This window comes from Giraffa tippelskirchi, chromosome 3 (genome assembly GCF_054371585.1).
Source record: "Giraffa tippelskirchi isolate mGirTip1 chromosome 3, T2T-mGirTip1v1.2.pri, whole genome shotgun sequence".
Classification (NCBI taxonomy): domain Eukaryota; kingdom Metazoa; phylum Chordata; class Mammalia; order Artiodactyla; family Giraffidae; genus Giraffa; species Giraffa tippelskirchi.
Window position 1 is genome coordinate 47,887,486 of NC_137277.1, and position 12,481 is coordinate 47,899,966.

The 12,481-nt window shown below is 48.2% G+C and overlaps 1 protein-coding gene across 2 annotated transcripts; it reads left to right on the forward strand.

Moving 5' to 3' along the window:
- Positions 1-82: 82 nt before the first annotated feature.
- Positions 83-11,413, forward strand: FNDC8 (fibronectin type III domain containing 8). 2 transcript variants are annotated; one of them, XM_081584428.1, is made up of 4 exons: positions 83-365; positions 8,112-8,478; positions 10,193-10,429; positions 10,986-11,413. In XM_081584428.1, exons 1-4 carry the CDS (start codon positions 157-159, stop codon positions 11,136-11,138), a joined length of 966 nt encoding a protein of 321 aa, XP_081440554.1. In that variant the 5' UTR covers positions 83-156; the 3' UTR covers positions 11,139-11,413. The 2 variants fall into 2 exon arrangements, with proteins under 2 accessions (XP_081440554.1, XP_081440555.1); XM_081584429.1 differs by having other exon boundaries at positions 10,253-10,429.
- Positions 11,414-12,481: the final 1,068 nt, after the last annotated feature.

The window sequence follows — 12,481 nt, forward strand, 5'->3', positions numbered from 1 at the left end:
GCCCCTAATTGTTACACTCTGTGATAATTATGAAGTCAGCTCATCACACCCCCATCCTACCGCCACTAAGGGTCTGTCTGGTGCCTCCAGTCTCTCTCTGCTTCCTGTCAACTTGGTTGTCCCGCATGGTGCCGGCTGCGGTCCCAAACAAACTCAATGGCATCACAGACATTCTACAAAGTGGGAGATGGGGAGGAGGCCATGCTGAAGAAGGAAACCCTCAATGTCTTGAATGCACTCAATCAAATGTCGAAGCCCTTTCCAAACCCCAAGTCAATGAACAGGACTCTCACGACCAAAGGCCTCCCACTTTCCTCAAGGGGCAGTTTGGTGAACTTCTTAGAGGAAGATGCCATCAATCTACCGTAAGACACGAGTCAGGTCCTTTTCTGCTTTCTAAGGCCAGAGCTGGGGCGGGGGGGCGGAGGAGCGGGGGCCGGAGGGGCAGAAAGAGGGTGTTGAAGAGGCACCACTTCCTTGGCTTATCACAGTGGAGACTCCCAGGGAAGAGCATGTAAGCAGGTTGCCTATGGATTCCTGACCCCAAATCAGTTCTTGGAGGCATGTCGGCCTCTGGCTCCGGGAAGCCTTCTGGGATTAGCTGGAGATGGGTTGGCGGTGCTCGTCACCCTGTTTGGTCCCCACCTTGAAGCCCCTCTCCTCTCCCCATGGTTCCTTAGTTCATCCTCCCTATTGTGCCTTCACCTGCCTGATTATGTCCTCCCCCCAACCCCCAGGAGCCTGCCTGTCTTCAGACTGAGGTCTCTGTTCCTCCTCAGTGATCACGGGTTTCCTTCACTTCATTTCACAAAACTCTTTGGGCACCTACAAGATACCTGGTCCAAGGTTAAGTTCTGGGAATGCAGAGCTGGAAAGCAGTCTCTACCTTCCAGGAGTTCCCAGCCCGGGGTGTGTGTTTGTGTGTGTGTGTGGTGGTTGGGGTTGGGGGGCTGTCAGACAAGAACTGAGACTGTTACAGCATGGTCTATGCTATGACGGGACAACTGGAGGAAACAGAGGGAATTTAGTACAGTTTGGGAAGGGGTGAAGTTAAGGGAGGCTTCATGGAGGAGGTGACTCTCCAAGGAAGGGAAGGAGTTAGCCAGTGGAGGGACGGAGAAGTGGGTTGACATGGGCTGAGGGAACTGTCTGTCAGGAAGTTTCACGGTTATGTGACCTGTGCAGTTAAACCCAGCCTGACACTTGGAAGGACCCTGTTTAGTTTAATGCTTGGATGTTACTGTTTTGAAGGTCTTAATAATTTCTGAAGAAGGGACCCCGCAAATTATGTAGCTGGTCCTGATGACGTGAAAGGGGCTACAGTGTTGACTTCCTTAGGTACCTGTCAGTAAACAGGTATGGCTAAAGTGGCGGATGCAGGTAGGAAACTTCCTGGTATGGGGAGAAAGTCTTAGACTGGGAACCAAGTTTTAATTCAAGTTCTACCACTTAGATATATGACCATAGACAAGTTCATTAAGATCAGGGACCCTTGGTCCTCCATGTATAAAACGAGACCAACCCCATCCAGCAGGGCTGCTGTGAAGATCACAAGGAGTTTTTGTCCAGCATATAGCCTAATGCCTGGCTGCCTTCTATGCCCCGTCAGCACTGGCATCTCCAACAAGTAAATCTTAAATAGAGATTCCTTGGGACTTCCTGGATGTTCCAGTAGCTATAAGACTCCATACTCCCAATGCAGAGGGGCCCGGGTGTGATCCCTGGTTGGGAAACTAGATCCCACATGCCACAATAAGAGTCTGCAAGCTGCAATTAAAGATCCCACATGCTACAACTAAGACCTGGTGCCACCAAATAAATTTTTAAAAAAAATAATAAAAAAGTAAAATAGAGATTCCTAAGGACAGTTTATAGACTTCCCAAGTGGCACCAGTGCTAAAGAATCCACTTGCTAATGCAGAAGACATAAAAGACTTGTGTTCAATCTCTGGGTTGGGAAGATCCCCTGGAGGAGGACATGGCAACCCACTCCAGTATTCTTGCCCGGAAAATCCTACGGAGAGAGGAGTCTGGAGGGTTATAGTCCCTAGAGTCACAAAGAGTTGGACATGACTGAAGCAACTTAGCATATAGCACAGGACAATCTATGGTATAACTGACATGCATACTGAGACTTTTCGGCCTACAAAGGGCCTTGGAGGGAGAATCATCTATTTCAAGTGTCCACCAAGGGCTAGCATAGGAGGCTTGGGTTGATCGGGATTTCGCAGGAGGAGGTTGATGTGGCTGGGGCTCAGGGAGGAAAACTCTGGCCTTGATCAATCAACCTCAAAGCTGGAGGCTGGCTGGGTGTGAGGGATCTAGGGGTATGTGTGGGTCACTGGATCCAGCTAGAGCAGCCGGGGGAGGTGGGGAAGGAAGTGGGGGAGGGGAGCAGCACCAGGGGCAGACAGGAGCTGTGTAGCATGGGGCTCAGGAGATCCGGCTTCTGGTTCCAGCTCTGCCATCGACTCACCAAGGTTGACCTCAGTCAAGGTGCTTGGTGTCCATGGGCCCTATGGCCGCTTTCTCTAAACAGGGCTATTCAAACTGGGGGCTGTGACTGCTGAATCTGTCAGGGACTCATCCTAGTTGATGGAGACTAGTGTTATAAAAACGAACTAAAATAGAATTTCAATTCTAGAGTACATCACACACAGAGTAAGTTCTGGTTTGTGAAACCAGTTAGTACTGCTTTGTGGAACATTTTAGTTATATGTCTGTGTGTGTATGCATATACTGGGGTTTCCCAGGTGGCGCTAGTGGTAAAGAACCCACCTGCCAATGCAGAAGACATAAGAGACTCAGGTTCAATCTCTGGGTCGGGAAGATCCCCTGGAGGGGGCATGGTGATCCACTCCAGTATTCTTGCCTGGAGAATCCCATGGACAGAGGATCCTGGCAGGCTACAGTCCATGGGGTCACATGCATATGTGTACTAGCTTGTCAAGAAATATGTATTTCTTACTTTCAGTTCACTTCGGTTGCTCAGTCGTGTCTGACTGCGACCCCATGGACTGCAGCACAGCAGGCCTCCCTGTCCATCACCAACTCCTGGAGTTTACTCAAACTCATGTTCATTGAGTTGGTGATGCCATCCAACCATCTCATCCTCTGTCATCCCCTTTTCCTCCCGCTTTCAATCTTTCCCAGCATCAGGGTCTTTTTAAATGAGCCAGCTCTTCACATCAGGTGGCCAAAGTGTTGGAGTTTCACCTTCAACATCAGTCCTTCCAATGAACACTCAGGACTGATTTCTTTTAGGATGGACGGGTTGGATCTCCCTGCAGTCCAAGGGACTCTCAAGAGCCTTCTCCAACACCACAGTTCAAAAGCATCAATTCTTTGGCACTCAGCTTTCTTTATAGTACAACTCTCACATCCATACATGACCACTGGAAAAACCTTAGCTTTGACTAGACGGACCTTTGTTGGCAAAGTAATGTCTCTGCTTTTTAATATGCTGTCTAGGTTGGTCATAACTTTTCATCCAAGGAGTAAGCATCTTTTAATTTCATGGCTACAATCACCATCTGCAGTGATTTTGGAGCCCAGAAAAATAAAGTCAGCCACTGTTTCCATCTATTTGCCATGAAGTGATGGGACTGGATGCCATGTTCTTATAGTTTTCTGAATGTTGAGCTTTAAGCCAACTTTTTCACTCTCCTCTTTCACTTTCATCAAGAGGCTCTTTAGTTCTTCTTCACTTTCTGCCATAAGGGTGGTGTCATCTGCATATCTGAGGTTATTGATATTTCTCCCAGCAATCTTGATGCCAGCTTGTGCTTCCTCCAGCCCAGCATTTCTCATGATGTACTCTGCATATAAGTTAAATAAGCAGGGTGACAATATACAGACTTGACATACTCCTTTTCCTATTTAGAACCAGTCTGTTGTTCCATGTCCAGTTCTAATTGTTGCTTCCTGACCTGCATACAGATTTCTCAAGAGGCAGGTCAGGTGGTCTGGTATGCCCATCTTTTGAAGAATTTTCCACAGTTTATTGTGATCCACACAGTCAAAGGCTTTGGCATAGTCAATAAAGCAGAAATAGATGTTTTTCTGGAACTCTCTTGCTTTTTCGATGATCCAGTGGATGTTGGCATTTTGATCTCTGGTTCCTCTGCCTTTTCTAAAACCAGCTTGAACATCTGGAAGTTTATGGTTCACGTATTGTTGAAACCTGGCTTGGAGAATTTTGAGCATTACTTTGCTAGTGTGTGAGATGAGTGCAATTGTGCAGTAGTTTGAGCATTCCTTGGCATTGCCTTTCTTAGGGATTGGAATGAAAACTGACCTTTTCCAGTCCTGAGGCCACTGCTGAGTTTTCCAAATTTGCTGGCATATTGAGTGCAGCATTTTCACAGCATCATCTTTCAGGATTTGAAATAGCTCAACTGGAATTCCATCACCTCCACTAGCTTTGTTCCTGGCGATGCTTCCTACGGCTCACTTGACTTCACATTCCAAGATGTCTGGCTCTAGGTAAGTGATCACACCATTGTGATTATCTGGGTCGTGAAGATCTTTTTTGTACGGTTTTTCTGTGTATTCTTGCCACCTCTTTTTAATATCTTCTGCTTCTGTTAGGTCCATACCATTTCTGTCCTTTATCGAGCCCATCTTTGCATGAAATGTTCCCTTGGTATCTCTAATTTTCTTAAAGAGATCTCTAGTCTTTCCCATTCTATTGTTTTCCTCTATTTCTTTGCATTGATCACTGAGAAAGGCTTTCTTATCTCTCCTTGCTATTCTTTGGAATTCTGCATTCAAATGGGTATATCTTTCCTTTTCTCCTTTGCTTTTTGTTCTTCTTCTTTTCACAGCTATTTGTAAAGCCTCTTCAGACAGCCATTTTGCTTTTTTGCATTTTTCTTGGGGGTGGTCTTGCTCCCTGTCTCCTGTACAATGTCCCGAAGCTCCATCCATAGTCCATCAGGCACTCTATCAGATCTAGTCCCTTAAATCTATTTCTCACTTCCACTGTATAATTTTTAGGGATTTGATTTAGGTCATATCTGAATGGTCCAAATTTGGCAATAAGGAGTTCATGATCTGAGTCACAGTCAGCTCCCGGTCTTGTTTTGGCTGACTGTATAGAGCTTCTCCATCTTTGGCTGCAAAGAATATAATCAATCTGATTTCAGTGTTGACCATCTGTTGATGTCCATGTGTAGAGTCTTCTCTTGTGTTGTTGGAAGAGGGTGTTTGCTATGACCAGTGCGTTCTCTTGGCAAAACTCTATTAGCCTTTGCCCAGCTTCATTCTGTACTCCAAGGCCAAATTTGCCTGTTACTCCAGGTGTTTCTTGACTTCCTACTTTTGCATTCCAGTCCCCTATAATGAAAAGGACATCTTTCCTGGGTGTTAGTTCTAGCAGGTCTTGTAGGTCTTCATAGGACCATTCAACTTCAGCTTCTTCAGTGTTACTGGTTGGGGCATTGGATTACCCAATGGACTTGGATTACCATGATATTGAATGATTTACCTTAGAGACGAACAGAGATCATTCTGTTGTTTTTGAGATTGCATCCAAGTACTGCATTTCGGACTCTTTTGTTGACTATGATGGCTACTCCGTTTCTTGTAAGGGATTCTTGCCCACAGTAGTAGATATAATGGTCATCTGAGTTAAATGCACCCATTCCCAGCCCATTTTAGTTCGCTGATTCCTAAAATGTTGATGTTCACTCTTGCTATCTCCTGTTTGACCACTTCCAATTTGCCTTGATTCATGGACCTAACATTCCAGGTTCCTATGCAATATTGCTCTTTACAGCATCAGACCTTGCTTCCATCACCAGTCACATCCACAACTGGGTGTTGTTTTTGCTTTGGCTCCGTCTCTTCATTCTTTCTGGAGTTATTTCTCCACTGATCTCCAGTAGCATATTGGGCATCTACAGATCTGAGGAGTTCATCCTTCAGTGTCCTATCTTTTTGCCTTTTCATACTGTTCATGGGGTTCTCAAGGCAGAAATACTGAAGTGGTTTGCCATTCCCTTCTCCAGTGGACCACATTCTGTCAGACCTCTCCACCATGACCCGTCCGTCTTGGGTGGCCCCACATGGCATGGCTCATAGTTTTATTGAGTTAGACAAGGCTGTGGTCCATGTGAGTAGATTGGTTAGTTTTCTGTGATGGTGGTTTTCAGTCTGTCTGCCCTCTGATGGAGAAGGATAAGAGGCTTATGAAAGCTTCCTGATGGGAGAGACTGACTGAGGGGGAAACTGGGTCTTGTTCTGATGGGCGGAGCCAGGCTCAGTAAATCTTTAATCCAATTTTCTGTTGATGGGTGGAGCTGTGTTCCCTCCTTCTTTAGTTCAAGGTTAAAAAAAAAAAAAGATCTGAAAGTCAAATTTTTTGGATCCTGTACTTCATCAGCAAAAAATTTTAAAGAGTAGGGAAACATGAGCAAGGCTTTTCTTTGTAACAGCGAAGAATTGGTGACGATACAAATATCCACGTAACAGAACACTGTACAACAGTTGAAATGACTGAACCAGAGCAAATTAATCTAAAAAATACAATGTTTTAAGTAAAAAAACAGCAAGCTGCAAATGAATATGTACTGAATGATACCATTTGTGTATATAAAGTTTAACTTGTGCAAAATAATAACATACATATCTACCTATAAAAACACATGTGGAATAATAAACACACAATTTTACATTTACTGCTCAGGCTGCCTCTGAGAGAGAGGATCAGGAGAGGGGTGGGGGAGAAGAGCAGAGGGGGGCTTTAGCTACACTGATACAGCTTTAGTTCTGAGTTGGATAGAAGCTAAATGGAAGCTTAATATCATAGGATCGTTTTTTCCAGTTTTATTGACACAGTTGACATTTAACATTGCATTAAAGTATGCAACATGATTTGATAATTGTATGTATTGTGAAATCATTACCCCAATAAGCTTACACAGTTACACAGTTACAAATTTTTGTGTGTGCGATGAGAGCTTTTAAAACCTAATCTCTTAGGAACTCTCAAATATACAATACAATATTGTTAATTACAGCCACCAGTTTGTACATTGGTCGTGGTGGTGGTTTAGTCACTAAGTCGTGCCACTGTACATTACATCCAGTTTGTCTAGTTACGTCCCCATGAAGATATTATCCTTGATATCTTGAATGAGTCTGAGATATTTCACAATTAAAAATTAGAGGACTTCCCTGGTGGCTTAGTGGTAAAGAATCCGCCTGCCAATGCAGGAGACATGGGTTCAATTCCTGGTCCTGGAAGATCCCACATGGCGTGGAACAGCTAGGCCCATGCACCACAATTAATGAGCCTATGCTCTGGAGCCCAGGAGCTGCAACTACTGAAGCCCGCGTGCCCTAGATCCTGTGCTCCACAGCAAGAGAAGCCACCGCATTGAGAAGCTGAGCACCACAACTAGAGAGTAGCCCCTGCTCTCTACAAGTACAGAAAGCCCGTGCGGCAGTAAAGACCCAGCACAGCCAAAAATACATAAATAAACAAACAATTTTTAAAAATAAAAAAATTAGAATGGGAGGAAAGTTTTTGAGCATTCACCCCAATAAATATATATTTATATGTGCCATTAATTTTACATGCTATATATTAATACATATTGGTAACTGTCATAAAAATCTAAGTAAATAAATGTAGTAATTACATATTAAACAACAGTAAATAAATATTTAATAAAACTTATTATTTTTCTTTTAGGTACTTTTAGATATTTTTTTCATATCCCAGTAGATCATTATGGTCATTCTCTGGGGTGTTTGCACACTACCTTGGAGGAGGGACTTGGAGCTTTAGTGATGTTTCTAAAAATGTGGTTCTCAGAACACTTGCATCAGAATCATCTGAGGATCTTATGAAAGATGTTTTAGCAGCTTCCTCAGTGCCATTCCAGCTGGGGACCAGGGACCAGGAATGTGCATTTTCCACTAGTAAGTGTCCTGGTGAGTGTGACGCATTGCTGCAGAGCAAGAATGTTCTGAGTGGCTCAAAAGCAGTTGAGGGCATTGGTAAGTCCTGCCCAAGGCCTGCCTGCTGCCAGGCAGGGAGCTTCCAGGCGGCAGGGGCTGGGGCAGCCGCCTCCATCCATCTCCCCCCTCCCCTCCCCCTCCAGGAAGCACATGCCAGTGGAGGATTCCGAATGCAGCTCCGATGACACCAGCATCTCCCCCATGTCATCCACCTTGTTGAATCCCATCAAGTTGGCCGTGACCCAGCCCAACAGCAGCTTCTTTGCGGGCATGCTGGAGGGCGAGCTGAACAAACTCAGCCTCTCCTCGATGGCCAAGAGCACAGAGAAGGGGAACCTGGCCCTCTGCCCCAAGTCTAAGTCCCAGATGGCCCCTGGGGGCCTGCTGGACCTCGACAACCCTGAGGTGGACACAGACACGTCCTCAACACCCTCGGAGTCCTCTGTGGTCTTGGATGTGCCAGAGGCGCCCTTCATCTGTGAACACACGGTCAGCGACTCCACAGCTGTGGTGCGTTTCCCCCCTTGTGCATCTGGCAAAGGCTTGATGCCCCCCTCTTCCTCCACCCCCATGTGCCAGTCACTGAGCTGAGCTCACTGGGGAGCATGTGGATACCTACTGCCTGCATCCTGACCTCAAGTGGATGGGTTAGGAGAGAGGGCGTGTCTGTAAACAACTCCAGCACAAGCTAGAGAAGGTTCAGTGCTGTAGGAAAAATTCAGACCAAGTGCCACTGGGGATTCAGAGGGAAAGAAACGTTACTTCCAGCTGCAGGAGTAAGCTTTGGTGGTGTTCAGTGGCATTTGAGCTGGGACACAGAGGTCGGACTTAAACACCTAGAGAAGAGGAAAGGCATTCTGTGCGGGGCTGACACTAGCAAAGGCTCACATGTGGGAGGAAACACCCAGGTCCTAATTCAGGGTTGCTCACACTTTCCGGCACCTGCAGATCTGATCATCATGTTACAAACAAGATTCCTCATTCCTTGAGGTTCTGACTCAGTAGGTCTGGGGTGGGCCTGAGACTCTGCATTGCTAACACATTCCCAGGTGGTGCTGATGGTCCATGGACCACATGCTGAGTGGCATTGTTCTGGATACAGGAAGGCAACAGTAGGAAGGGGTCATTTTCCAGAGGTCCTGTAATGTTAGGCTACTGTATGGATTTTTCAGTAAGCAAAGAGGACTAGCTCTGTGCAAAGTTTTGAATCAGGTGAGAGATGCAATATGAGTTACATATTGGAAAATACCGTCTGGTGGCTCAGACAGTAAAAAGTCTGCTTGCAATGCAGGAGACCCGGGTTCGATCCCTGAGTCAGGAAGATCCCCTGGAGAAGGAAATGGCAACCCACTCCAGTATTCTTACCTGGAAAATCCCGTGGATGGAGGAGCCTGGTAGGCTGCAGTCCATGGGGTCGCCAAAAGTCAGACATGACTGAGTGACTTCACTTACTTTGGGAGATAAATCTGGAAGAACCATTGTTGGATAGGCCAGCACAGTATTTCTCAAAGTGTGGTCCCCAGACCACCAGTAGCATCTGCATCATATGGCAACTTGTTAGAAATGTAAATCCTTGCTTCCTCCAAGCACCTACTTGGGCCTGCTAAATCAGAAACTGGGGGCAGGGGCCAGCAGTCCTTGTTTTAACAAGTCCTCCAGGGTATTCTGATGCATACCAAAGTTTGAGAACCACTAGCCTAGATGGAGGAAAAACTGGAAATGGGAGACAAGGCAAGTGACAGCAGGGCCAGGAATCTTCAGTGTTAGAAAAACTCTCTGCAATCCTTAGTCTGGCTTGGCAACCATGGCTGTAATACAAAGTGCATGGACTCAGGAGCTATTGGTCTGAACCTTGATTCTGGCACTTAATTGCTGTGTGGCCACAAGCTGGACACTTGCTCACTCTGAACCTGTAACCCCATCTGCAATGAGTGAGGTGGACGAGATGATTGCCAACGGACACACAGTCTATAGAATATGGAGCTGAGGGTAGACTCTGAGGTTGGTGTGGCTGCCCAGGGAGAATGGCTCAGGCTTTGGGCTGGTGGGGCCACATCTAACATGAGGTGTGCCTATCACCCTTGGACACACCTGCCTCAGCTCCAGCGGGAGCAGGGATGGGAATGGGGTCTTCTGACCCACATTGCATAGGGGCTGGTGGAGTGGGAAGGGGAGGCCAGGCCAGGCCAGGTCTGAGGAAGCCTTGGGGGTTCTCTTCCCCTAGATTTCCTGGACCTATGCCCCTGGCAAGCAGCAGGTCAGTTTCTACCAGGTCCTGTTACAGGAGGTGGTCAGGAAAAACGACAGTGAGATGCCCAAGGCAAAGAACCGCCCCTGGATCTTCAATAAAATCCTGGGCACCACCGTCAAGCTGATGGAGCTGAAGCCGAACACAAGTTACTGCCTCACCGTCCGCGCAGCCAACACCGCTGGGGTGGGGACGTGGTGCAAGCCCTACAAAGTGAGCCCTGGGAGAAGAGGGGCCCGAGGGGTCAGGGGGTGGGGTCTGGACAGGGGCTCAAGAGGTTGGGAACACCCCTGTACCCCCAGGACCTCTCTTCCTGCTGGCTTTCCCTCTCCCTGGGCAGATAAGCCTCAATTCCAGGCTGCTCTCCTTGGGGAGGGTTAAGGAGTTAAGTCACTTTGGGGCCCCCTGGAAACTGACCTGTTCATTCATTCCTAATGTGTGTCTCTCAAAGCCAGTGGCTTCTGGATTCTTCAACTTAGTTATCAATGATTGTGAGTGGGTTGGGAAGTCAAGGGCACTGAGGGAAAAAGAGAGGGAAGAGGCTAACAGGGGACAAAACAGGGAAGAGCCTGGGGGTGGCAGGGCAGGCCCGAGTAGACACTGCTGAGCTTGGAAACAGCACACAGCCGGGTAGAAACAGATGTCAGTGAGTAGGTTGGTAGGGCACTCGGAGACCCCATTTCACAGACAAACGAGGGAGTGGCAGTGTTGAGAGGTGAGGTCAGGGTCAGCTCTGCCAAGGAGTTCTGAGGACTTCTGTTTCTTTCAGTTTGCAACCGTGGCCACTGACTTGAACAGCTTCCCCGAGAACAACCCCATCCAGATTACCGTGCAGCGCAAGGAGCCCCAGCGGAAGACAGTGTCCCTCGGGCTGGAGGACATGCGCAGGCTCGAAGATCTGGAATACCTCTTCCCCTACTAAGGAGGAGGGTCCCAGGAAGCCCCTCACCTACCTTCAGCTTCGGCCCAGAGCCCTCTGCAGTCAGAACCACGAGATGTACCACCAGCCCTGAGCCAGGGAACCACCAACCACCCTGCTGGTCCCGGGCCTGGGGCCGAGGTTAGAGGGGAGCTCTGCTCATCTGGCGCCTCCGCAGGCCAGGCCAGATCAGCCTCTACTGCCCATAGCTGCTAGGCTTCCTTCCCCAGATCTGGGCTGGTCCAGGTCCCTCATTAAAACCTGCAGGTCACCCAGCACCCTGAGATTCTGCTTCATGCCGCTGACAGCCTCAGCTGGGCCGCAGCCCTTCACCCTCCTGGCTTTTGCTGGGACCAAGAGTCCAGATGGGTTGGGGGGACACGGGGCCATGAAATGCCATCACCCTTTCCCCGTGGGAGAAACAGATGGTCCCCAAAGACTACAGCGCTTGCCAGGAGAAACAGTGATGATGGACAGAGGTAGTGACAGCCTGCACACTGTCAGCCCGACTTGAGCTCCGGGGGATATGAGGCAAAGTGCCCGAGCTGAGGGGAAGGTTTAATCCCTTCTGTTTCACCTCGGCTCTTCCTGGATGTGAGGGCTCAAACCATTTACGCTTCTGGGGCTGAACTTCCTCATCAAAAATACAGGGATGTGGGACTTCCCTGGCGGTCCAGTGGTTAAGACGTCGCACTTCCAATACAAGGTGTGAGGGTTCAATCCCTCGTCGGGGAACTAGATCCCACATGCTGTGTGCTGTGGCCAAAAAAAAGGGTGGTGGTGGTGGGGGCGATAGCACAGAAACCTGTTTTATTTGGCTTTAGCCAGCATTTCCCAAGCTGTTGATGACAGAATTCCCCTCCTCTCCTGTGTGAATTACATTCATCCTGTGTCCAAATACTGAGGAAGGCGTTTAGAAACCTATTTGGTTCTTCACATCTGTATCCCCCCTGGGGGTGCGGTATAACCCTTCCAGGCATGGCTGCAAGGTCGCTGTGAGGCTCAAGTGAGAGCCCAGCAGCAGAAAGCCTGGCACAGAGTGGGACCTCAGAGCCCGTCGCCTCCCTTCACCCCGCACGCAGCCTCACTGCAGAGACCAGGCAGGTGGAAGCCGAGAACCAGAGCCAGGCAAGGTGCAAAATGGTGAAAGCACAGATGTGGGTGGGGGAGGGTGAGAAGGACCAAGAAGTCAAAAAAGGCTGTGGCCCCGAGTGCTCTGTACAAGGATGGCTGGAATTCAACCGGGTAGAGGCACCTGGCCCTGGAAGAGGAGTGAGTAGGGGCAAGACCTCGGTCCAAGGTCTGAGCATGTCCTGGTGGGGATTCCCTGCACCCTGAGTCTCTAG

What these genes read in the sequence shown, in the direction of transcription:
- FNDC8 (XM_081584428.1), top strand. Translation starts at nt 157, where the DNA reads ATGGCATCACAGACATTCTACAAAGTGGGAGATGGGGAGGAGGCCATG. An exon ending in GAAGATGCCATCAATCTACC is followed by an intron (nt 366 to 8,111) that starts GTAAGACACGAG and finishes CTCCCCCTCCAG; the next exon opens with GAAGCACATGCCAGTGGAGG. An exon ending in TCAGCGACTCCACAGCTGTG is followed by an intron (nt 8,479 to 10,192) that starts GTGCGTTTCCCC and finishes CTCTTCCCCTAG; the next exon opens with ATTTCCTGGACCTATGCCCC.